This window comes from Salvelinus fontinalis, chromosome 24, assembly GCF_029448725.1.
Source record: "Salvelinus fontinalis isolate EN_2023a chromosome 24, ASM2944872v1, whole genome shotgun sequence".
Lineage (NCBI taxonomy): Eukaryota > Metazoa > Chordata > Actinopteri > Salmoniformes > Salmonidae > Salvelinus > Salvelinus fontinalis.
Window position 1 is genome coordinate 26,000,244 of NC_074688.1, and position 27,687 is coordinate 26,027,930.

General features: G+C 42.7%; 1 protein-coding gene across 2 annotated transcripts; it reads right to left on the bottom strand.

Annotated features, from left to right (window-relative positions):
* Window positions 1-27,169, bottom strand: LOC129822583 (BICD family-like cargo adapter 1). Of its 2 annotated transcripts, none has more exons than XM_055880926.1 (9): window positions 26,412-27,169; window positions 20,183-20,398; window positions 10,476-10,595; window positions 9,968-10,114; window positions 8,952-9,134; window positions 5,126-5,296; window positions 2,840-2,952; window positions 2,425-2,545; window positions 1-1,733 (listed from the first exon to the last, which is right to left on the bottom strand). In XM_055880926.1, exons 1-9 carry the CDS (start codon window positions 26,667-26,669, stop codon window positions 1,494-1,496), a joined length of 1,569 nt encoding a protein of 522 aa, XP_055736901.1. In that variant the 5' UTR covers window positions 26,670-27,169; the 3' UTR covers window positions 1-1,493. The 2 variants fall into 2 exon arrangements, with proteins under 2 accessions (XP_055736901.1, XP_055736902.1); XM_055880927.1 differs by lacking the exon at window positions 26,412-27,169 and adding an exon at window positions 25,617-26,388.
* Between the last annotated feature and the right edge of the window lie 518 nt (window positions 27,170-27,687).

The window sequence follows — 27,687 nt, forward strand, 5'->3', positions numbered from 1 at the left end:
TCAAGTATGAAAAAGGACTTTATTTTCAGTGTAAAGGACATTGAGTTCACTAATACATAAATGCCATCTACATATAGAATACATAAACTACATACATCATGATACACAACATCATGCATGCACTTCGATCATATTCATATATTACAACAATTAGTAATATGAATCAAAATGTTTGCATTATTTCTTCTGCAATAAGAGTTGCAAGTACTAGATGTTTTCAGTCATTCAATCAGCATTGTTCTGTCACTAAATCAAATAGTCTGAGGACATACTGATTTTGTCAATTAAAACCTAAATGTAAATAAACAAATAGCAAATGTCGATAAACAACAGAACAGAACTTACTTCATGTGTTGACAACATATGGAGAGCATTCTGTCCATTAGATTCAAAAAAAATTAAATAAGATTGTTCTGGCACTGTGAACAAAATAAGTATGACCTTATATGGCCATCCTAGTTAGAGTTTATCTATATTGCACCCTTCCCCCAAAATGTCCCCTTCAGTTATGTGGCAAAAAGACCCTTAAGGTACGAATACAATGCATGAAATGCATTTTGAACATAAATGATATTGTATCTAATTCACATAACATTTCACATGAGAACCCATGAAATACTGTAAATCATGGGTTTATTTATTAGCACCTATTGTATATTTGGTTATTTTCTACTAAAGGCTGTTTTCTCTGGATACATAATGGAAACCATTTTGCATAGACAGCAGGCAACATGTAATATTGTTACATCTTTTGAACAGGCTGTAGTGAGTGGAATACCACTTAGATCTGATATCATCTTACTGGGTTTCTAAATAGCTAAATATTTACAACATGATTATAGGTGAATACTAACTTCCTTATGTCTTATTGTCAGAGTCCAGTCAATCGATCAACTCATTTCCCTCCAGTCTGTCTGTACATTGCCTAAATAAAGGATGGATGAAATAAATAGTCTGAGCAAATACTGTCAGTATTCTTACAAACATTGACATTCACAATCTCAGGCATCAATGACTTCACAACAAAAAACATAATTATAAGGCAGAAGAAGGCACAACTTATAACCATCTTTCCTTGTCGTGACTCTCACCATAATAGTGTGTGACTCCCTGGCCATGCTAGTAGTTACCCTGCTAGTCTTTAACCGCTCTAACATGCTTTTTATGTGCTTAGGTTCTTCTCAGTGACAGTGGGGAAACTACTCTCTACTTATTGATAGCTCTTTGTCCATCAGGGCTCTTATCTGGTCCTTGTTTCCAACACACCATGGTCTTGAATTCTAATACTCTACTGAAGTCTCCTACATAACTGAGTGTTCGGCCTGTCCTGTTCTGCTTGGTACTCTATCTACCAAGACTGATAGTTCCACTCAGTAGTGTTCCACCAGCTTGTTCCTGCCTTGACGACTCGACTTCTTCAACGGGCAGCTGGTCAAGACAGTTCTGTGCTATGTGCCAGTCCTCCACAGTGAGGCAACAGACATACCAGCTCACTATTTGCCAGGCTGTGCCACCTTGCCCGGTCGGAGCCAGTCTCTCCAGGGGGACTGGGGCTTCTCTTGCCCAGCCTCAGAGGTCCAGGAGGCAGGGGAGGAGGGCCGGCGGGACCTGGTGGAGGAAGCTGTGTTGGGTCTCCTCCAGAAGGACATGGGGTTGGAGGCAGGCTTCCTTTGGACCTGCTCCGACTGCTGCTGGGTCCTCAGCTGCTGGTTGATGATGATCTGAATATCATCCTGAAGAAAATAAATAAAAACATTACACCTCTGTTGATAATGAGCTTTAGACTTCACATACATTTTAAATGCAAGAGCTGGATATAACAAGAGCTTAAATACACATAAAGAGCTTAATTACAGTTCAAATACCATGATGTTGAAATTGTAGGAAAGTTTCAAATCATCTCTATTGAACTGGTCAGTTACAGTGAATGTTGCCATGTCTTCATATGACCACTAGAGGGAGGTAGTCACCCAGCAGATGGCCTCGCACTAGCACCATGACTCAGCAGTAGACTAGAGTAGCAGAAAGATTCTTCTAGCCTTGGCCACCTGTCAATCTGTTCAGATCCCTTCAGTCCAAACTTAGAGGGCTGTTTAAAGGTCGCCGTGTCCCTAACCCCAGTGGGGACACTACAGCTAAAGAGCAGTCTCTATGTAATACTAGAATTCTGACTCTGTGACCAAGGATTACATTTTCACTATTGGAGGTGCACTAAAGACAATAGGCTTAATTAAACCAATGTTAATATTTACTCAGAGCTTATGAAAGTGCCCTAATATGTTACTGGAGTGTGAAAGAGGGGCAGGGGAAGGGAGAGAAAGAGAGATAGATAAAGTGAGACACAGAGACAGAAAGAGAGCAAAAGACAGAGAGAGAAGGGGGGTGATAGAAACAGAGACAGACAGAGAGACCGTGGAGACCCACCTGCCAGGCCTCTAGTTCCTGAGACAGCTCCAGCTTGCGTTGGATAGCCTCCAGCAGCTGGTTGTTCAGACACATCATGTCGTTCTTACTCCTCATCAGCTCCGTCTCCATCAGGTTCTTCCTGACATGATGAAACAGAGGGACAAACACATTTTAAGTCACAGTGACATGATCATAGATTCATAGCAAACCAATGTGGAAAGCCCATGGCAATCTTCCAACGACAACCCAGCACAGGAACATATGTTACATTTACAGTACACATAAAATGGCATGAACTATATATAAATGGAACATGTCACTTTATGAATGCTAAATGCTGTTTGAAAATAACATTGAAGGAAATTACAAAGAGTGAAAATTATTAAACGATAAAGGCAGAAAATAACTAAATGATAAAGGCAAAACCACTTACTTAGTTATGGCTTCATCTCTGTCTCTGATGGCCTGTTGGGCCACCTCTTCCTCATCCTGTCTGTTTCCGAGCCTCAGCCTCAGCTCAGCATTCTCTTCCTGCAGCTGGGAGATCTAAAAGAGGGGAGAGGACAAGAGAGAATATAGTGAAATGAAACCATGGTCTGAGTCCAATATTAGCAACGCCAATGTATTGGGTTCAACTTCTGCTGTATCACGAACTCATAACCAACATGACCACAAGGTTGCGCACAAACCCCACACACTAAGATGAGCCAACGTAACCACGACTAAAGCTGAGTATTCAGTGTCTGTGGTGCTTAGTTATGTACACTGTCAAATTAGGTTAAAATTACATTAGAGGGCATTGTTTCTAGCCTGGGGTGTTCTATTGACCTGCTACTCTATGAGTGAACACACAGGACCGGTGGGTGTTGTGTTTTAAAACAGTAGCTCATGGTATTTACTGGAAATTCAGAGCTGTAACCTTACTCCCACTGTACTGAAAAATCCCTCTCTCTCTCCAGCCCAGTCCCCAGCCCCTAAAGCCCCACATAGATAGGCCAGCAACACAGAAACTCCTTTTATTGTGTCTAAATCTAAATCTCCATGGAACGCAGGCCTGACTGACACCTGATCTCTGTGTTAATGTCTCTGTCTCCTAGGGGATGAATTCAGCCTTTGTTGTCAGGGCCGCCAATTCATGTGGGAACCCGGACACTGTACTGAGGACTCAGGTAACTGAACAATGAGGCCTCTTACATTCAGCTCAGCCCAGCACACAAGGTGGAAGGTGATTTATCTATTATCTATGTATCAGTGTTGACCTTGCTCCTTTACCCGTTGTCCATCTAATATTCAGGTCGGTTCTCCGGTAGACGATGTTCATTTTCATCTTCTGTTAGTGCTTCTCGTTTCATCCTTTGGTTAAATTCCTGTTTTGTCTGATAACATCATGATTTCACCAGTCTAGTTTCCCTTTTTCTCTCTATGACCAGTGTAGGCACTAAAACTAGGGGAGACACTGCATTGTTTATGACAGACACTTTCCCGGGAAGGTGGGTTTCCCAGTGGGAATAATAGACTGTGCCTGCTGTGATCTATGAAGCATTCAACATTACCAACCTGTCCTCTCCCAGATCCCCGCCACAGGCTTCTAACAACAACGCCTCAACAGAGATCCAAACCAAAAACCACAGCACTGACATAACTCCAAAGTCATCTGTACTTATACCGGTACAAGGTATTGTATGACAAGCGCAATAGCACCTTACAGGTAAGGTAGACTGTTTTTTCTTTCTTTCTCCCAACAGAGCATACAGTATATTAATTATATGGGGGAATTAAATAAAGGCTTTGCATTTAGGCCAGAAAGTGTATTCCTTTGCCGTTTTTTTGTTCTTCAGTATTACTTTAGTGCCTTGTTGCATACAGGATGCATTTTTTGTTGTTGAATATTTGTATTCTGTACATTTGTATTCTTCTTTTCACGCTGTCATTTAGGTCATTATTGTGGAGTCACTACAATTGTTGTTGATCCATCCATATGGATAATTTTGTGTAGATCAACAATAAAATCACAATTAAATCTATTTCAATCCCACTTTGTTATGCAGCAAAATGTGAAACAATCCAAGGGGGTGAATACCCACTGTAGTTAACCTTTCATCTTTTTCAACAAAGGTTCACAATAACTATACATAGTTTCCACAATTACATTAGCTTGTACTCTCATCATAAGGCTTCCCTGAAACGCTAACAATTCCCCCCCCCCCCAGTAAGGTCCTTCAAAATCTCACGGTTTTCCTTTACCTTAGCATTGTGCATGGTGACTTGTTGTGTTTGCTGATCATTTAACGGCATATCTATTCGTGTGTCCCCCAATTTTTTGAGGGTGATCTAGTGTTGGGTGTGCAATGCTGATTTTTCGTGTTTGATGAGGGTATTGTTTAGGTTGTTAAGGTCGCAGTAGCAGCCTTCCACCCAATACATTTTTCAACACTTATTGTATCCCCCCCATAAATGCACTGTAATTTAAGCTTTTAAATTGTAAAGTTCTCTCTGCCTCATGGGAAAATGTATGGATTTGAATGGATGGGGATGGTAGGCACAGATCGACAAGAGCTTGTAATGCAGTTTTAGCACATTTTGGGATTTTAAGCATGAAAACCTTTTGACAACAGCTTTATTTATTTGATTAAAAAAGCTACCTTGCCTACCCTGTCTGCACATCACTGGCCTATTGTTAGAGTTAGTTAGCGGCTTGGTTTCCAGGATGACTCCTCACCTGAGGGATATGGGTGTGGTTGGCCAGTTTCTGAGCCACACCATGTAACTGGAGCAGCATGGCCTGCAGGTCTCCTTCCTCCTGACCTGTAAACTCTGAACTCTCTGGAGTCTTCACTACCTGGATCAGGGGTCGCAGCAGCTCCAAGATAGACAGAACCTCCTGGGTCATCTATTGGAGAGAGAACAGAAAGAACAGAGAAAGAGAGAGATATGAGATTAAATCAAATTGTATTGGATAGTGTTTATAACAAAAACATTTGAACACAGGTAAACCGGCCTAAATTCAGCCACATATAACAAGCAGTAGCACTGTGGTAAAAAACTAATTGGAAAGACTAACACTAATAACACTATGTTGCGACTATGGTGTGTTAGGTCAATGAGTTCTGTGTTATTTTAACACTACAATGTGTGAATGTGTAGCTCAGCGGAACTGCATTTTGCTCAGCCTACATTATGACTACTCGTTTCCTCAGGTTTCAAAAGTGTCAAACTCATTACTGAGGAGGAAAGGTAAAATAACAATAAGTGGGTTAACGTTCATTTTCTTGAACTTGACACTTCCTAAGCCTAGATGACATCAGAGGAAGGAACTTTGTAGAGTGCTGTGTTCGTTATTTATATCTCTCAATGATTGAGTTAAATACCTCATCTCACTACCTTAAGTCTTTCCCTAGAGCTTTTAAGAGTCAAAGATCACTGTTTTTTTCTTTGAGACTTCCATAGGTATAACCACTTTAACACAAAACCTGACTGAATGTGTGTGCTCTCTGACATTTAGAGGTAGAAAGATCCATCTAGCTTAGGTGATTCAACCAAGCAGGAAATGTAGGCTAGCGAATGACTCATGGGTGCACTAAAAGATCAGTTTCCAGGTATGGAAGAAAACAAAGCAAAATAATGACAGAATCAGACAGTCAAAATTTAGCAAAATATTTATCTTTCTTTCTCACCTTTTATGCTTGGTTTCAAGCATTCATTATCACTGTTTTCTACAAATTGTAGGAGCTGTAATGCATTCACACCTCAATGGCTAATGGCAAAGCTCTCAAAAAAGAATGTTCCTCTTGTTGTTTCTTTCTCTTTGAAGTCAGGACACACAAGTTAAGAAGTGTTCCTTTACAGAGGTACCATCACCAATAACATGCCTAGAACGTTCTGTTGCTATGTATCATTCTTCCATTACAGTGTCATTGGAATATTTAAGCACCATGTTTAACATATTTGGAGTTTCTGTAATACACATAATTTCCAGTGTTCAATTTCTGACACTCAAGGTGCAGGTTGATGTCACTAGACTTGATGCTGAATGTTATGGATTATTCTCATATCTGTAGATAGTGATTGACGCCAGACTGGAGGGCAGAGGACAAACTGTTTATTCACGGTTTTATTGTATTGATGACATTCTATAGACACTATGTGATTCTGTAGAAGCTGACAAAGTCACTGCCTTTTTGCTTTAACTTCCTACAAGGCTAATGTATACAGAACATTTGGTGCTGTGTGATTAGGATATAAAGGGCCTGTCTCCAAGAGGCCAGTTATTTTTTCTGCTTCTGTGCTGGGTGGTGTCTCCCTGTTGCAATAAGCCAGAAAAGACTGCTCTCCTTTTTGTTCACCTGGAAATTTCTATTACATAAAGGCAGTGGACTTTGATTGCATGGTTGTGTATCTCTCTGTATCTTTCTAACACCTCATACATTATATTCTCTTAGAAAAAAAGTGTTCTATATGGAACCTAAAAGTGTTCTACCTGGAACCATATGGGTTTGACCTGATATACAGTACCAGTCAAAAGTGTGGACACACCTATTCAAGGGTTTTTCTTTATTTTTACTATTTTCTACATTGCAGAATAATAGTGAAGATATCAAAACTATGAAATAACACATATGGAATCACGTAATGACCAAAAAAAAAGTGTTAAACAAATCAAATATATATTATATTTGAGATTCTTCAAAGTAGTCACCCTTTGCCTTGATGACAGCTTTGCACACTCTTGGCATTCTCTCAAACAGCTTCATGAGGAATGCTTTTCCAACTGTCTTGAAGGAGTTCCCACATATGCTGAGCACTTGTGGCTGCTTTTCCTTCACTCTGCAGTCCAACTCATCCCAAACCATCTCAATTGGGTTAAGGTCAGGTGATTGGGGAGGCAAGGTCATCTGATGCAGCACTCCATCACTCTCCTTCTTGGTCAAATAGCCCTTACACAGCCTGGAAAAACAAACAAATGATAGTCCCACTAAGTGCAAACGAGATGGGATGGTGTATCGCTGCAGAATGCTGTGGTAGCCATGCTGGTTAAGTGTGCCTTGAATTTTAAATAAATCACTGACATTGTTACCAGCAAAGCACCCCCACACCACCTCCATGCTTCATGGTGGGAACCACATATACGGAGATCATCCGTTCACCTACACTGCGTCTCAAAGACACAGCGGTTGGAACCAAAAATCTCAAATTTGGACTCATCAGACCAAAGGACAGATTTCCACCAGTCTAATGTCCTTTACTCAGGTTTTCAAGCAAGTTTCTTCTTATTATTGGTGTCCTTTAGTAGTGGTTTCTTTGCAGCAATTCAACCATGAAGGCCTGATTCACGCAGTCTCCTCTGAACAGTTGATGTTGAGATGTGTCTGTTACTTGAACTCTGTGAAGCCTTTATCTGAGCTGCAATCTGAGGTGCAGTTAACTCTAATGAACGTATCCTCTGCAGCAGAGGTAACTCTGGGTTTTCCTTTCCTGTGGCGGTCCTCATGAGAGCCAGTTTCATCATAGCGCATGATGGTTTTTGCCATAATATGGACTTGGGCTTTTACCAAATAGGGCTATCTTCTGTATATCACCTTTACCTTGTCACAACACAACTGATTGGCTCAAATGCATTAAGAAGGAAAGAAATTACACAAATTAACTTTTAACAAAGCACACCTGTTAATTGAAATGCATTCCAGGTGACTACCTCATGAAGCTGGTGGAGAGAATGCCAAGAGTGTGCAAAGCTGTCACCAAGGCGAAGGGTGGCTACTTTGAAGAATCTCAAATATAAAATATATTTTGATTTGTTTAACACTTTTTTTGTTACTACATGATGCCATATGTGTTATTTAATAGTTTTGATGTCTTTGCCATTATTCTACAATGTAGAAAAATTGTAAAAATAAAGAAAAACCCTGGAATGAGTAGGTGTGTTCAAACTTTTGACTGGTACTGTATATACTAAGACTATGTTTGTACCAAGGGTATTAACCCAGGATATGTAGGATAGGATATGATATACTGTTCGCTGCTCTGGCACCCCAATGGTGGAACAAACTCCCTCACGACGCCAGGTCAGCGGAGTCAATCACCACCTTCCTGAGACACATGAAACCCCACCTCTTTAAGGAATACCTAGGATAGGATAAAGTAATCCTTCTGACCCCCCCCCCCCCCTTAAAAGAGTTAGATGCACTATTGTAAAGTGGTTGTTCCACTGGATATCATAAGGTGAATGCACCAATTTGTAAGTCGCTCTGGATAAGAGCGTCTGCTAAATGACTTAAATGTAATGTAAATGTAATATGTGCGATAACCTTTTGTCTCTTATTTCTGAAGAACTCTTTTAAGGTTCTAGATAGCACCTTTTTTTCTAAGAGTATAAAGATAGAGATCATAACAATCTTGGCCACTAACTCTGACCATGATGTATGTACTAAGACTATGTATGTACCAACGGTATTAACCCAGGATAAGTGTACTAACCCTTGCCTTTGTCCTGGATTCCCTGTCTCTTATGTCCCAGGTCCCATGTCTTCTAATTTCTATAGTGTTACCTGTTCTCTGTCATTGCCCAGGCCCATGGTGTCTAGACTGGTCTCCAGCTCAGACAGTAGGGATGTGTTTCCATGGTTACTTCTGTCCTGCAGGTAGACCTCCTCCTGCAGCTCCTCCACCTGGACCTGAAGCTGCTGGGAACGCCCCCTCGCCGCCGCAGCCTCCTGCCATGCCTCCGCCAGCTACATACAGAGAGAGGGACACAAACACACAAAGAGAGATACATAAGGTCTGGTCAACGTCATCTAAAATCAACCACATTATGCAAACATATTGAGATTCAGACCCCATCAGTTTGACTATTGAAAAGCAGATCTAGCTCTAGAGACACACAAGTATACATAACATGCCAATGTCATCCATAAATCACATATTACACAATATGTTAACTATATCAACATACAGTGCTATTGGAAAAGCTATGTCAAAAATGTAAACTGCCATTCAACCACTGTGAAATCCTAACATGCCAGATTCCAGCCTGGTGCAGAAACTCCACTACGGCATATGTGTGGAATCCAGCCTTACAAGTTGAAATGACGTGACGTGACAATGGGAGGGATGAGTCTATTTTAAAGCAAAACCTTCCATAGATCAGGGGTTCCCAAACATTCTATGCCGCACCCATGCACCACGTCTCTTTCTATGGGCAAAAGCGCTGTTCATGACACAAACTGTTCACACCCCTCGTCAGTGGAGAGAATTTTGCAGGTTTAAAGTTTATTTTGTCATGGGGTGCAAAGAAAATGTTGCCGTTTTAAAGCAAATTTTCTTGCAATTCTATACATTTTGATATCTCTTATGCGTATTCATGTGATATTTGAGTGACAACAAAATACAACAATACAAAATACAACAATCTATGGGCTAAAAAAGCAAGTGGAAATTACGCTGCTATTAAACCCCAATTACCACAGTGTATCCCAGGGTCACTTGGGCAACTTTGCACTATTGACGTGATATTAATGAGTAAACAAGGAGAAAGATAACAATAGTAAAAATTGTGTATGTTTACCTGTTGGCTCTGCTGCTGGTTGTGTTGGTCCTGTAGAGCTAAGCGTGTGTGTAGGGAGGCCAGTCTGTCGCGTAGGTCTGCGTTCTCCTGACACACACTCTCCAGCTGCTCCTCTAGAGCCTGCTCCTTCTGGGACAGACGCACCACCTGGACACAGGGAGTGAGAAAGTGTGTGTGTGTGTGTGTTTCTGTGTGTTTGTTTAACAATCCTTGTGGGTATCAGTCCTTACAAGGTTAGTAAAACATGTTGCCAGTCGCCAAGAGGAGAAACGCTATTTTAGGCTTACAGATTAGGTTTAAGGGTTAGGCTTACAAATAGGATTAGAATTAAGGTTAGGGTTAGGAGTTAGGGTTCGGTATAGTTTTAGGGTCTGGGGTTAAGGTTAGGCTTAGGGTTAAGGTTAGGTTAAGAGTTAAGGGTTAGAGAAAATAGGATTTTGGATGGGAATAAATTATTTGGTCCCCACAAGGATAGCAATACAAAACTGTGTGTGTGTGCATAGCCTACCTGCTCCCTCATGGCACTAAGCAGCTCCTCCTCCTGTGGTCTGTTGTGCTGGCCTTTCTGTTGAAGCTCCTGTTTCAGGGTCTGCAGCTCACTGGTCATCGCCCTCTCCACCTCCATCACCTAGACCGCAACACAGACAGACACCAAAGACAGGAGAGAGGTATTAGATGTACATAGAGAAACAGGGCAGACCAGAGAAAAAGGCACCAGGTTGAGGAGACGAAAATACCTGAGACTAAGTTACTAGATATTAAATCCAGAGATAAATATCTAAAATAGATATGAGGAAGTGTAATATAAAATCATAGATATGAAATAAGTGAATCTGTATTATTGGTTGCTGTGAGCTATGCTGTAAATGACATCCGGTTTGGAGCGAGCGGTCGCATTTGCATTCGCTCTGCAGGTAATATAACTTTTCATTACATTTCAGTACATTTCATTATAGTACAACGGTTTAATTTGTCCAACCTTAGCAATTTCTTCTTAGCTAGCTACATAGCCGTCTGTGTATCAAAGATAATTGCGTAATTATCGTATTTCGTCGTCTATCGTAGTCCACACTGCTATCTGCCCAGCAGCTAGCCAGCTAGCAAACGTCCACCGTCTACCGAATAGTAGTATAACTTTTCATTACATTTCATTATAGTACAACGGTCTGATTTTCATTTTCATTACAGTACAACGGTTTGATTTGTTTGATCTTAGCTAGCTACATAGCCGTCTTTGTATCAAACATAATTGTGTAGTTATTGAGGTTCGCTAGCCAGCTATTTTCGTCCTAACGTAACGCAACGTAGCCAACACTGCTAGCTAGCCAGCTTGCCACCGAATAGCAGCATTGTAGAAACGAGTGCATTACAACGGAACGACTTGATCAGCGTAGTGTTAGCTGGCTACACAGTTGTCTTTGCTATCTTTGATTTGTTTGATCTTAGCTAGCTACTTAGCTGGCTACATAGCCGTCTTTGTATCAAAGATAATTGTGTAGTTATCGAGGTTCACTGAGGTTCGCTAGCCAGGTATTCTCGTCCTAACGTAACGTAACGTAGTCAACCCTGCTAGCTAGCCAGCTAGCCACCGATTAGCAGCACTGTAGAAACGACTACATTACAACGGAACGACTTGATTTGTGTAGTGTTAGCTAGCTACATAGTTTTCTTTGCTATCTTTGTATCTAAGATAATTGTGTAGCTTTGAGTAATTATCGGTTAGCTAGCCAGCTATTTTCGCCTGCCGCGCTGCCGTCCTCCTACCTAGCCAACACTGCTAGCTAACACTGCTAGCTAGCCAACTTCTACCGAATAGCAGCACTGTAGAAACTTACATTACAACGGAACGACTTGATTAGCGTAGTGTTAGCTAGTTGTCTTTGCTGTCCTTGTATCCATGATAATTGTGTAGTTTAGAGAAATTTAGAGAAATTGTCGAGGTCACCTAGCCAGCTTCACTTTCAACAACGCAGCCACTGCTAGCCAGGCTACTTCACCAGCCAGCAGTACTATATCATTTTAGTCAATCAGATCAGATTTTTTTGCAACGTAAGCTTAACTTTCTGAACATTCGAGACGTGTAGCCCACTTGTCATTCTAATCTCCTTTGCTTTAGCGTAGCCTCTTCTGTAGCCTGTCAACTATGTGTCTGTCTATCCCTGTTCTCTCCTCTCTGCACAGACCATACAAACGCTTCACACCGCGTGGCCGAGCCCACCCTAACCTGGTGGTCCCAGCCCGCACGACCCACGTGGAGTTCCAGGTCTCCGGTAGCCTCTGGAACTGCCGATCCGCGGCCAACAAGGCAGAGCTCATCTCAGCCTATGCGTCCCTCCAGTCCCTCGACTTCTTGGCACTGACGGAAACATGGCTCACCACAGATAACACTGCTACTCCTACTGCTCTCTCTTCGTCTGCCCACGTGTTCTCGCACACCCCGAGAGCTTCTGGTCAGCGGGGTGGTGGCACCGGGATCCTCATCTCTCCCAAGTGGTCATTCTCTCTTTCTCCCCTTACCCATCTGTCTATCGCCTCCTTTGAATTCCATGCTGTCACAGTTACCAGCCCTTTCAAGCTTAACATCCTTATCATTTATCGCCCTCCAGGTTCCCTTGGAGAGTTCATCAATGAGCTTGATGCCTTGATAAGCTCCTTTCCTGAGGACGGCTCACCTCTCACAGTTCTGGGTGACTTTAACCTCCCCATGTCTACCTTTGAATCATTCCTCTCTGCCTCCTTCTTTCCACTCCTCTCCTCTTTTGACCTCACCCTCTCACCTTCCCCCCTACTCACAAGGCAGGCAATACGCTTGACCTCATCTTTACTAGATGCTGTTCTTCCACTAACCTCATTGCAACTCCCCTCCAAGTCTCCGACCACTACCTTGTATCCTTTTCCCTCTCGCTCTCATCCAACACTTCCCACACTGCCCCTACTCGGATGGTATCGCGCCGTCCCAACCTTCGCTCTCTCTCCCGCGCTACTCTCTCCTCTTCCATCCTATCGTCTCTTCCCTCTGCCCAAACCTTCTCCAACCTATCTCCTGATTCTGCCTCCTCAACCCTCCTCTCCTCCCTTTCTGCATCCTTTGACTCTCTATGTCCCCTATCCTCCAGGCCGGCTCGGTCCTCCCCTCCCGCTCCGTGGCTCGACGACTCATTGCGAGCTCACAGAACAGGGCTCCGGGCAGCCGAGCGGAAATGGAGGAAAACTCGCCTCCCTGCGGACCTGGCATCCTTTCACTCCCTCCTCTCTACATTTTCCTCTTCTGTCTCTGCTGCTAAAGCCACTTTCTACCACTCTAAATTCCAAGCATCTGCCTCTAACCCTAGGAAACTCTTTGCCACCTTCTCCTCCCTCCTGAATCCTCCTCCCCCTCCCCCCTCCTCCTCCCTCTCTGCAGACAACTTCGTCAACCATTTTGAAAAGAAGGTCGACGACATCCGATCCTCGTTTGCTAAGTCAAACGACACCGCTGGTTCTGCTCACACTGCCCTACCCTGTGCTTTGACCTCTTTCTCCCCTCTCTCTCCAGATGAAATCTTGCGTCTTGTGACGGCCGGCCGCCCAACAACCTGCCCGCTTGACCCTATCCCCTCCTCTCTTCTCCAGACCATTTCCGGAGACCTTCTCCCTTACCTCACCTCGCTCATCAACTCATCCTTGACCGCTGGCTACGTCCCTTCCGTCTTCAAGAGAGCGAGAGTTGCACCCCTTCTGAAAAAACCTACACTCGATCCCTCCGATGTCAACAACTACAGACCAGTATCCCTTCTTTCTTTTCTCTCCAAAACTCTTGAACGTGCCGTCCTTGGCCAGCTCTCCTGCTATCTCTCTCAGAATGACCTTCTTGATCCAAATCAGTCAGGTTTCAAGACTAGTCATTCAACTGAGACTGCTCTTCTCTGTATCACGGAGGCACTCCGCACTGCTAAAGCTAACTCTCTCTCCTCTGCTCTCATCCTTCTAGACCTATCGGCTGCCTTCGATACTGTGAACCATCAGATCCTCCTCTCCACCCTCTCCGAGTTGGGCATCTCCGGCGCGGCCCACGCTTGGATTGCGTCCTACCTGACAGGTCGCTCCTACCAGGTGGCGTGGCGAGAATCTGTCTCCTCACCACGCGCTCTCACCACTGGTGTCCCCCAGGGCTCTGTTCTAGGCCCTCTCCTATTCTCGCTATACACCAAGTCACTTGGCTCTGTCATAACCTCACATGGTCTCTCCTATCATTGCTATGCAGACGACACACAATTAATCTTCTCCTTTCCCCCTTCTGATGACCAGGTGGCGAATCGCATCTCTGCATGCCTGGCAGACATATCAGTGTGGATGACGGATCACCACCTCAAGCTGAACCTCGGCAAGACGGAGCTGCTCTTCCTCCCGGGGAAGGACTGCCCGTTCCATGATCTCGCCATCACGGTTGACAACTCCATTGTGTCCTCCTCCCAGAGCGCTAAGAACCTTGGCGTGATCCTGGACAACACCCTGTCGTTCTCAACTAACATCAAGGCGGTGGCCCGTTCCTGTAGGTTCATGCTCTACAACATCCGCAGAGTACGACCCTGCCTCACACAGGAAGCGGCGCAGGTCCTAATCCAGGCACTTGTCATCTCCCGTCTGGATTACTGCAACTCGCTGTTGGCTGGGCTCCCTGCCTGTGCCATTAAACCCCTACAACTCATCCAGAACGCCGCAGCCCGTCTGGTGTTCAACCTTCCCAAGTTCTCTCACGTCACCCCGCTCCTCCGCTCTCTCCACTGGCTTCCAGTTGAAGCTCGCATCCGCTACAAGACCATGGTGCTTGCCTACGGAGCTGTGAGGGGAACGGCACCTCAGTACCTTCAGGCTCTGATCAGGCCCTACACCCAAACAAGGGCACTGCGTTCATCCACCTCTGGCCGGCTCGCCTCCCTACCACTGAGGAAGTACAGTTCCCGCTCAGCCCAGTCAAAACTGTTCGCTGCTCTGGCACCCCAATGGTGGAACAAACTCCCTCACGACGCCAGGACAGCGGAGTCAATCACCACCTTCCGGAGACACCTGAAACCCCACCTCTTCAAGGAATACCTAGGATAGGATAAAGCAATCCTTCTGCCCCCCCCCCCCCCCCCCCTTAAAAGATTTAGATGCACTATTGTAAAGTGGCTGTTCCACTGGATGTCATAAGGTGAATGCACCAATTTGTAAGTCGCTCTGGATAAGAGCGTCTGCTAAATGACTTAAATGTAAATGTAAATGTAAATGGAAAACTAAGATCCCATACTACAGTCAGAGGAATGGTTCTTGCCTCCAGCACATGTGCTTATGTTTTCGTCATAACAAAACAACTCAAAACTTCTCTCTGTGGGACCGTTGTTCCATTAACTACAAGATGGCACAGTAAGCAATTATTGACATATGCCTAAACTCTTAGGATAAAAAAGTGTTTTCTAGAACCTAAAAGTGTTACGGTTAGGGTCTTTGGCTGTCCCCATAGGATAACCCTTTGAAGAAACCTTTTTGGTTCCAGGTAGAACCCTTTACACAGAGGATTCTACAGGAATCCAAAAGAGCTCTACCTGAAACCAAAAAAGGGTTTGCCTATGGGGACAGCCGAAGAACCCTTTCGGATCCCTTTTTTCTAAGAGTATACCAAAACTTTTGAGGAAAGTTTTTCCCTTACAAAAAGGTTATATGCCATAGGTTCCAATGTAGAACTCATTGGAACAAAACAAAAAGATTTCCAAATACAAAAGTGAGAGAGACAGGAATGTATTGGCACTGTGCCAGTTCTTTGGCCCCTTAACCCCTACCTTCAAACACACACAAACCCCTGGTCCCCCTGACTCAGCAGTATGGTGGGCCCATGTCAGCTCCCATCACACACACAGACGCACACACAACACAGGATGAAAGGGCCACAGCAGATGGCGCAACTGGAGAATCTTGGTCTTGGCAGTGACATCCCCATGCCACGTTAGACACAGAACATTGGGGATGTTACTGGGGGGGGGGGGGGGGGGGTGCATGGAGGCTGGGGTAGTTGAATGAGCATTGACAGAAACAAAAACAGAGGGCATGTAGCCACACACTGTAGGGGGAGTGGCAGGGATGCACGTTTGCGTCAATCTGCCCCAGAGTCCCATCCATGGCTTATCTTGGCGCTACTATGGAAAATGGAGCGAGCGGACCATTAGGAATCCACAGAGACACTCCACTTGTTAGGGACACAAAATCAAATACAACAACCCCCCCATCCCCGAGCTCCAACACTAAACTGTGATGCACATAGCAGCTGACTCCTACTGCAGTAGTAGAACCCAAGGGTCTTCTCAGAGTGGTGGGACAAAGCATAGCATTCCCCTGGGATGGGTCATAGATACCAGTAGCACAAACATCATGTGATGAACCCCCTCAATGGAAAGAGTGATAGATTTACATCTTCTCCAATGATGGATCTTCCTAGCGCTTCCCTCTCTAACTGGTGTGAGGCTGTCTGAGTCAAAGGTCAAACAGGGTGTCTAATTCTACATAAACATAAAATCAGGAGTGAGGGATATAACAGGTGTCATCACCATGGAAATCATCACGTTGGTTGGTGTCTAAATCTAAAGTTGAAAACCTTAGCTAAACCCTTAGTGGTTGAATGTATTTTTCACCTGTAGAATGGCATGATTCATCACACTAGTGATGAAAATCATTTTTTTTCACCTCCTTGTTTGAGACATGTGCACTGGTTTCTTTCCTTATGTTGGAAAAACAAATGACTTCCTTGGAGGCCTTTTCCTGTATTAGACAATAAGATTGGACAATAATGTCATTTCTGAAAAGGTACTACCAAACAGAGAGATAGGCTACACGTTTAATCAACCAAGAGTTGTTCTCAATTCCAGTTTATGAAACTGTAACCGTTCTCCCTTTAGAGTAACACATCCCTTCACTAAAAATATGTCTATGTCTAAAAATATGTCTAAAATAAAATCATGTTATTTCAATGCAAGTGTTTGACTTGAGCTTCCACAGAAAATCTGTATGAAGTACACTAGAACTAACAGAAGTGAATGCTAGACCTTGGGTGAAGCATTGTTCACAGAGGAATAATGATTAGGCATTCTATGGAACAGTGAACCAAGATCCATCAATACTTTTCTATCATCTGCATGTTCAAGTTGAAAACTGCTGATGGGATAGAGAATCCAACAATAACAATGACACTGCCAGAGAGTCATAGATTGTCAAAATACTCCTCTCACACTCAACTGTTTGAATAACATTCAGAGATACAGCAAAACCTGATAACGAACCAGTCTCTGACTGGCGAAGATCAACATAGTTTTCACACTTCCTTCACAACCGAGGTGAACAGCAACAGTAAGCATTTCTAGTGGTCTCTAGAAATACACTACATGTCCAAAAGTATGTGGACACCTGGTTGTCTTACTTCTCATTCCAAAAATGGGCATTAATATGGAGTTGGTCCCCCCTCCACTCTTCTGGGAAGGCTTTGCACTAGATGTTGGAACATTGCTCCAGGGACTTGCTTCTATTCAGCCACAAGAGCATTAGTGAGCTAGGGCACTGATGTTGGGCGATTAGGCCTGACTCGCAGTCAGCGTTCCAATTCATCTCAACGGTGTTCAATGGAGTTGAGGTAAGGGTTCTGTGCAGGCCAGTCAAGTTCTTCCACACCGATCTCGACAAACCATTTCTGTACGGACCTCGCTTTGTGTATGGGGCATTGTCATGCTGAAACAGGAAAGGGCCTTCCCTGAACTGTTGCCACAAAGTTGGAAGCACAGAATCGTCTAGAATGTCATTGTATGCTGTAGCGTTAAAATATCCCTTCCCTGGAACTAAGGGGCCTAGCACGAACCATGAAAAACAGCCCCAGACCATTATTCCTTCTCCACCAAACTTTACAGTTGGCACTATGCATTGGGGGCAGGTAGCATTCTCCTGGCATCTGCCAAACCCAGATTCAATTTGATGAACCGACTTGTTGGAAAGGTAGACACCCTACGACGGTGCCATGTTGAAAGTAACTGAGTTCTTCAGTAAGGCCATTCTGTTGCCAATGTTTGTCTATGGATATTGCATGGCTATGTGCTCAATTTTATACACCTGTCAGAAACAGGTGTGGATGAAATAGCCGAATCCACTAATTTGAAGGAGTGTCCACATACTTTTGTATATATAGTGTATGTATTAGCTGAAATGGATATCTGTTTTCCTGGCTGTGTGACCATAGGTCAAGGTGATATATTGGAGCGCTCACACTCCTAGGCTGACTGTCTGGTAACCTCTCTCCCCCAGAATACTGTCATGGTCTGCTAAGCTCACACACTACAGTTAGGCCCATCAGACCTTGGTACTATAGAACCACTTCAACCAAACATACAGTCCCACCCAGACACTGCTGTACACAGACTCTATCGATATCTCTTTTTAGGTACACTGATTGTATCGTTATATACACACACACCCCCCCCCCCCCCCCCACTCGCTCTCTCTCACACACACACTCACAATGCCAGGCAGTGCTGCACACCTGGAAAGAGGGGTACCACCAACACCACCGCGTTCACTACCGCGTCCGGTAAGAAGATGTCAGCGACCAGACCGATAGAAACACTCTTCAAACCTTTCCTCTCCGCAAGAACAGCGTCTGAAGTACTACTCTCTAGCTGTTCTTTTACATTTACATTTCCAGAGAACTCAGAGTCACCCACGGTGGAAGCCAGCCAGCAGAAAGAACCCACTTCTCTCCACTTCCTCCAGAACTCAGATTGAGAGATAGCTCCTGTAAATAGACCTTTTCCTGCCCGTTTTGGGGGACTGTGAGTGATAAATAGAAGAGATTTCCTCTACACAGGGTGGAGTGACAATTATGGTTCCTCTATCTGAACTGAAGACTACTGAGGAGTCAAAACGAGGTTGTGCTTTTTTCCATTGCCTTATTTCTGTGCACTGGACTGGAGTTAGATATTCAACTTCCATGCTTACTACAGCCAGGTGGTTAGTCATGCGTTTCATTAACTGTAAGTTTACGTCACGATCATAACATTCGGCAATACAAAACAACACCCTTCTTGTAAGTTTGCAGAGCACTAGTCTAGCGGCCCACTCAAGGTTGCTAGCCTAGTACACAAGCGACTGTTACTTTAGCCAATAAGCTCAACTGTACCTACAAAACTGATAAGAGACTATAAAATACCTTGTTAATCGCAACGGCAAGCTTCCAGTCTTAGGTACAGCATTTATAGGGATAACCCAGGACCTCACCATTACAAACAGGTGTCGTAGTGTTAATATTAAGTATCATTGTGGATATAGTTATAATAAAGTAAACATGAGTCACATTGAAGCATGGACATGACTGCAGACTGAGTACAGACACTGACAGCTGTGGTTTTCCCATCACGTGGTCTAGGGGTTTTCTACATGTCATAGCCACATGGCTCAGTATATAATTAACTCACCGACTTATTCCAGTGATGATTGATACAATTCAAATACCAATTCCAGATATGAGTCTTTTTCAACCTTCCACTGATGTCTCCCTGCTCTGAAGACTTATTGAGTCTTGAAACAAACTATTTCAGTTCCTACTCCATATTCTTCTTTACAAAATGTTGGCGTCCATTCCTATAGCCTCCCAGCTGGATGTTTTGCCTTTAGGCAAACTACCTTAATGACTTATTAATGTAATAACAACCTGACCTATCACCTGATCCTGAACTGATCCTGAACTGCTGAGGTGGGTTCTCTTAATCTCTGGTTAATCTCGATTTGGATCTACATATTAATGCTTATATGTACTGTCTGTGTATTACTTACTAGCTACTATTAATATGTATTACCTAATATCTGTGGCCTTGCTTTATACAGCGTTGGTCTTTGTACATTACATTTATTTTCAGTAGGTAGATTGGGTAACACCCCATCTTATCTGATGTTGGCTCTAACCCCAGGCATAGGTTAGGTTACAATGGCTAGCTTTTCTTTACTTCTGCCTTAATAGAGAAATATTTTCATGTGTCACTTTATATGGTCAAAAATATGTTTTAAAGGGTCTTATGTACAGCATTCCTAAAAAGGCTAGCGTCAAAACATTAGCCTTCATTGCCGGGTTTATTGCTAGTGAATAAAATAAATGTAGTTTCAGTCTGTTTTCTTCCATTTGGTGCTTAATGAACATGGCCCATGTGTGAAGGGGTGGTATGTACTCACTGTGCTGAGCTGTTCTCTGAGGCACTGGGTGTGTTCTGCATGTTCCTCCTGGACCCTGGTCTTGTCCCTGTCTGCGTCGGTCAGGGCCTGGGTCAGCCTGTCCACCTGGCCACTCAGATCCCTCACGTCTTTCTCCAGGTCCCCAACCTGGCTCACCCACCCAGACTGGCACCCCTCCAGCTTCACCTGAAGATCGTGCCTGCCCTGCTCCAGCTCCTGTGGGCAACACATAACAGATGGGCACAATGAATGCGTGCCAATGGGGGTCTCTTTGGTCTGTGATTAGGAGACTGATACCACGACTCGATCCTTTTAATCCAAGAAATGAATAAATTAGAAAATCTAAGAGTATTTGTGCAGTAGCTGTTACTGTGTTATTACTGTGTACTTATTGAAGATTGGTGAAATACCAAGTATGCATCACCTGTCTGCCATTCTAATGCACCCCTGCTATCTTTTTATTGTATCTATAAACTTTATAGAGCGCACCGCATCAAAGTCCAGACATGTTAAATTAGACTATGACATAACCACAAGCCTGTATTATACTTCATGTAAGGTAATAGAAACTATCATTATTTCATAATAGTACACCAATAAAACGGCTTGGCAACTGGCTTATATAAATATCCATGTTCTTGCACCACCGAGGCCTAGACAGCCCTACATTAAATCTATCCATCCACACAGACAGCAGTAAAACTGTCTCCGAAACATCTGTCTCCTAATGTGGATTCGTCCCTGGCTGCTACAGACACTTATTGGATCTACATGTAGAAGAGCTACAGCCCTCTCTGGGAAGCTTATGCAATTCCATACAGCGTAGCAGTAAGAGAAAGTGTAAATCTGAGAGATTGGGTGACAACCGCAACTACATTACTTCATGATGGCCAGTTCATTTCAATGCTGACCTGGGGAAATATTCCTAAAGACGAGAGTAATGGTCTAACATACTTATATGGCTCTTTTTGTGGCCAATATTCTACACTGAGCAAGCCAGGGATACTTATAGATCGGTATGTGAATCCTCTCCAGATACAGACTGGGCATCTAATGCTTAATGTTTTTGCTACATATTCAGACCTTGTGAGAGTGAAAGGGATACGAACTGCAGATGCTGCATGTGCCATCCCTCAGAGCTTAAACATCCTCACATAGTGGCGATTTTAGCATGTAAATCTTGGTGGGGCAAACTCCCCCCAAATGTTTTTAGACACATGCCAGCAAAGCCACTACACAACACTAAGCAATGCATTAACTGCACTACATCGGTGACAAACGGTGCCCACAAACTGTTGGGACAGCTTTATGTAGGCCCTAACAGCAGTCCAAATACCTTACCACTGTTGCACCTGGCTATCAGCAGAGCCTTGTCTGGCAGAGAAACAGTTCATTCAGCCTCATCCACTGCCTTTAAAAAAAACATAGCTGATATGGCTGACTTGTTAAAGCAAACGTTAAAGCAAACGCAAATTGAGATATATATGCTGGCCTTCTAGGCAAAGTTGCAAAGAAAAAGCCATACCTCAGACTGGCAAATAAAAAGAAAAGATTAAGATAGGCAAAAGAACACATGTACTGGACAGAGGAACTCTGCTTAGAAGGCCAGCATCAATGAGTCGTCTCTTCACTGTTGATGTTGAGACTGGTGTTTTGCGGGTACTACTTAATGAAGCTGCCAGTTGAGGACTTGTGAGGCATCTGTTTCTCAAACTAGACACTCTAATGTACTTGTCCTCTTGCTCAGTTGTGCACCGGGGCCTCACACTCCTCATTCTATTCTGGTTAGGGCCATTTTGCGCTGTTCTGTGAAGGGAGTAGTACACAGCGTTGTACGAGATCTTCAGTTTCTTGGCAATTTCTCGCATAGAATAGCCTTCATTTCTCAGAACAAGAATAGACTGACAAGTTTCAGAAGAAAGTTCTTTGTTTCTGGACATTTTAAGCCTGTAATCAAACCCACAAATGCTGATACTCCAGATAATCAACTAGACTAAAGAAGGACAGTTTTATTGCTTCTTTAATCAGAACAACAGTTTTCAGCTGTGCTAACATAATTGGGTTTTCTAATGATCAATTAGCCTTTTAAAATGATAAACTTGGATTAGCTAACACAACGTGCCATTGGAACACAGGAGTGATGGTTGCTGATAATGGGCCTCTGTATGCCCATGTAGATATTCCATAAGAAAATCTGCCGTTTCCAGCTACAATAGTCATTTACAACATTAACAATGTCTACACTGTATTTCTGATCAATTCGATGTTATTTTAATGGACAAAAAAATGTGCTTTTCTTTCAAAAACAAGGACATTTCTAAGTGACCCCAAACTTTTGAATGGTAGTGTATTTACAGACAAGACTAAATCAAGAAAAGTCTGATAGGTGACAATATTAGCCTATCACTTGTGAATTATACACTGCTCAAAAAAATAAAGGGAACAACACAATGTAACTCCAAGTCAATCACACTTCTGTGAAATCAAACTGTCCACTTAGGAAGCAACACTGATTGACAATAAATTTACCATGCTTTAGTGCAAATAGAATAGACAAAAGGTGGAAATTTTAGGCAATTAGTAAGACACCCCCAAAAAAGGAATGGTTCTGCAGGTGGTGCCCACAGACCACTTCTCAGTTCCTATGCTTCCTGGCTGATGTTTTGGTTACTTTTTAATGCTGGCGGTGCTTTCACTCTAGTGGTAGCATGAGACGGAGTCTACAACCCACACAAGTGGCTCAGGTAGTGCAGTTCATCCAGGATGGCACATCAATGCGAGCTGTGGCAAGAAGGTTTGCTGTGTCTGTCAGCGTAGTGTCCAGAGCATGGAGGCTCTACCAGGAGACAGGCCAGTACATCAGGAGACGTGGAGGAGGCCGTAGGAGGGCAACAACCCAGCTGCAGGACCGCTACCTCCGCCTTTGTGCAAGGAGGTGCACTGCCAGAGCCCTGCAAAATGACCTCCAGCAGGCCACAAATGTGCATGTGTCTGCTCAAACAGTCAGAAACAGACTCCATGAGGGTGGTATGAGGGCCCGACGTCCACGCCTATATGATTCAATAAGGTTTGTATCACAACTAAAGTGACCAAATAACTTCTTAAAATTAAGCACATTAATTCACTTTACAAGGGGTGTAGATCTAACTGGCTTACATAAGCAGTGTGTGAGTTTCAAGTTTGGTGAAGATAATTTTCACCATAAAAATGCACCTTTATAATAAAAGCATTAGATGCATAATTGCATTTGTGGTCACTTTTGATAAGGGTGTTCTCTGATAATGGAACATTCGCGCTTATAGCCTACTACCATGTGTGCATTGCTGTGCTTATAATGTGAAGAAATGGCCTAATAGTTTATCAACATTTTAAGCTAAATGTTATGATCTGTTGCATCAGCCACATTGAGTAAAAAAGGTTTTTTGATGCTACTGGTTGTACAACTGTCCCAGGCTATGTTTGGAATATTTATTTATTGCACAGAATAGGTCGACCTTTGTACTATGGGGGAATAGTAGATTGACATAAGCTAGTGCTTTTGCTGTTCGTTAGGCCGACTCATCTTGTTGGCTGACGAAAAGTAAATGTGGACAGTTCTTCGAATATCTTCAATATGCACCTCGGAATTGGATAAGGACATGCGCCTTTACTTATAGCCTGTGAGAAAGACCCGATCACGTGACATTTTTTATTCTGTACAGGTTTCCTTCTGTTCACTCTGTCAATTAGGTTAATATTGTGGAGTAACTGCAATGTTGTTGATCCTCAGTTTTCTCCTATCAGAGCCATTAAACTCTGTAACTGTTTTAAAGTCACCATTGGCCTTATGGTGAAATCCCTGAGCGGTTTCCTTCCTCTCCAACAACTGAGTTAGGAAGGAGGCCTGTATATTTGTAGTGACTGGGTGTATTGATACACCATCCAAAATGTAATGAACAACTTCACCATGCTCAAAGGGATATTCAATGTCTCCTTTTTTTCCATTACCCATCTACCAATAGGTTCCCTTTGCGAGGCATTGGAAAACCTCCCTGGTCTTTGTGGTAGAAATTGTGTTTGAAATTCACTGCTCGACTGAGGGACATTACTGATAATTGTATGTGTGGGATACAGAGATGAGGTAGTCATTAAAAAATCATTAAACACTATTAATGAAACACTATTATTGCACACATAGTGAGTCCCTGCAATTCATTATGTGACTTGTTAAGCACATTTTTACTCCTGAACTTAAAGTATTTAGGCTTGCCATAACAAAGATATTGAATACGTATTGCCTCATTATAGTTACATTTCAGCTTTTCATTAAATGTGTAAATAATTCCACTTTGATATTATGGGGTATTGTGTATAGGCCAGTGACCCAATTATCAATTTAACCCATTATAAATTCAGGCGCTAATGCAACAAAATGTGGAAAAAGGCAAGGGTGTGAATATTTTCTGAAGGCACTGTATATACTTTCCCTCACATGGTGGGTGCCATTTACTGAATACATCTCTGTGCTGTTCTAATGAGATGTCCATATTAATTGGCAAACCTGTGAGGGAAAGGGAGGGGAGAGGGTTCGTGGAACTCAGGCTTATCACAAAAACACAAAAGAGCTTTTCAGAGAGCAGAGAAAGAGTGCATTGTGTGTAATAAAATTGGTCTTTGTTTTCAGAGGAAGCTCAGACTCAGTACATTCTTATGACATCTCCTTTGAAGAGGGAAGAGCTAGCCTCCTTAGATCATGATCATATGGCGGTAGCCCCCTAAGAATACTAGATCCATTCATCCACCTATGATATCTTAGTGAATATTATCAAAGGTGAACCTGAAGTATGGTATTTTGGGTGAAATTGTGCTGCTTTATAATATACTATTTATACAGTATATTGTATTATAAAGACTTGCATGATGTAAAGACTTGTTTGTTGTTATTTCCCTTGTTTGATATGTCAACACATAGCAAATAAAATAAAATAGTATTGGTCGTGCACACGTTTTGCAGATGTAATTGCAGGTGCAGCTAAATGCACCGTATATCAATGGCTGTTAACATAGTCAAAACATTGGTTGATACTGTGACTTGCTCTGTCTGGAATGATTATCAACATGCCAGAGTAGAATCCAGTATTCTACATAACTATAATGTTATAATTCTCTCAGTTATTAATTGTCACACATTTGCTGTTGCTTAGTCAGCACAGAAATGTAAATAAAATGAGAAAAGCCTACCCCAAATAAGTAAAAAATTATAAACTCTTTCGAAAGAATCTTGAACAATGGTTTACAAATTGACTCATTGCGTAGGCCTACTTCTCAAGATCCAAATTGGATGCGCTTGTGAATCATGTTTTCATTTACATGAAGACAAGCAAGCATATGACACATTCACAAACTTCATCATATTGTACAACACAAGAGGTTTCTTTTGACACTTCTCTCTTACCTCAAGTTTGTCTGCATACTGTTCATGAAATTTGTCGCTCTGGTCCTTCAACTGACGATTTTCCAAAAGCAATGCATTTCCCAGCTGGGCCGCCAAAATGACGTCTTTCTCCTTTTGTTTCAAAGCAGCTAAAAGTTCATTGGGGTCTTGATAATCAGATATTTCTAACGCATCATAATCAAAATAAAAATCATCCTCCAATTCCACTTCCATCTTCTTCGGTTTGAAACTCCATTTACCATGTCGATCCATAGCTCCTGAGTTTATGGAAATAGCCTAATAATACTATTTGATATTTATTGTGGAATATTTGTCAACTCAGTCATTCAGTTTCATTTCAATAACTATTTAGCGGCTGCCTAAGCCCCGGTGTATGCTTTACCACAGCCTATGTGCGACTGAACCTGTGGTTTGACAAGCCGGTCTCTCCAGCGTGAAAGTAGGCTGGTCCCCAGGGAATCCATTGCACCTTAAACCTGCGCGTCCAACGCAGCGCTGTGCAACAATTGCTTCAAAATCAATTACTGACCACTCCAATAAAAATGTGCCAGCTTAACATCTTCATCCAAATTCGAAAATGGTTTATTATTGTCCAATAACTGACTAAATCAGATTCATATTCAATTGGCCTAACTGGAAGAGTAGCCTTTAGGTTGCATGCAGTCCAAACACTTAAAAGACACCCTATCCCCTCAGCCCTCAAATTAAGTGGACACTTCTGATGACGTTTCATGAAGTCTGACGAGTATACACTTGCAGGGACAGGAGTAAAGGAAGTAATGAATTTCGCCTTACCTCTTCCTGCTTGCAACCCAACTTCTTACAAGTCTTGTTAAATCCAGCTATATAAAAAGGGATCTCTATTGCTGACAGAGATATTATCATGTCAGCTTGCAGATGACGCCACCATCTGACCAGATTCGTAGAGCAGTCGATGTGATAAATATTTTTTCCAAAGCATCTGGTCTTTGCCTGAACCTTAATACGTGTGAATTGTTTGCTCTTAAAGACTGTGTGATACCCTCTATATGCAATATTCCAGTTAAGTAACATACTTTGGGATTACCATATCTAAGGATCAACAGGAAAGATGCTCATTAAATTTCATACCTATTATTGAAAAAAAACAAAAGAAGTTGAACCATTGGTTGTGAAAGGGATTTATCCCTGAAAGGTCGAGTATTGCTTTCTAAAGCTGAAGGTGTCTCCAGACATACTTGTAGAAAAGGCCCATGGAGTTGGTGGAATAATCCTTTAATTCATGGCCACTTACTCAGCTGGGCCAGGGGCGCTTTAATTAGGTCAGGTGGCAATGACCGACAGATCTCATCCACATAAAACGAAAACGGCATCGGCATCGCCTGATCTCGCTGCTTTCTCTTCCTTAACTCCGTCTGCTTGAGAAGTTCTGTGCGTCCATGAATCCACGTAAGTCCACCGACTGTTACCTTTCATCTGAACTTTCATCTGAACTATCTGTTGCGATCGGGAGAGTGGGCCATCAGTTATTGTTTATAGTTATTATCGCGGAGCGCGGCTTGGAGCGCACGCTTCAAACATATGGTGTAATGTGAATTGTCAATGATCGCGGCCATACGGATCCTCATAGGCCAATTATGCAATCGATATGGTTAATATGTAATTCAATTAATTATATGTACACATGAAGACAATTGAAAGGGTGAAATGAGAAACGTCATTGTTTGCTAAATGATTGACTTTGATATCAAACTAAAGGAGATTATAGATTGAATGAACATTCACTGTTTGTATTTATTTCATGATTTATGATAAATAGTTAAGAGCCTAAATGACTCACGGGTGATTACTATTGACTTCTTAATGAACTGGATTGTTGAATTCCCTAATTATGTTAATAATGAATGATTGTTATGATTTGATCTTTGTGATTATGAATTTGATTGGATACATGTTATTTTGTTTCCTTTGTTAAGCAGCACAGACTACTCAGTAAATATACCACTTTATGGTTAAAGGAATTCCTGCCTCAGTCTCATCCATTCTTCTGTCACCTGACACGTGACCACCTGTTCACCTTCACTGTCAGTCA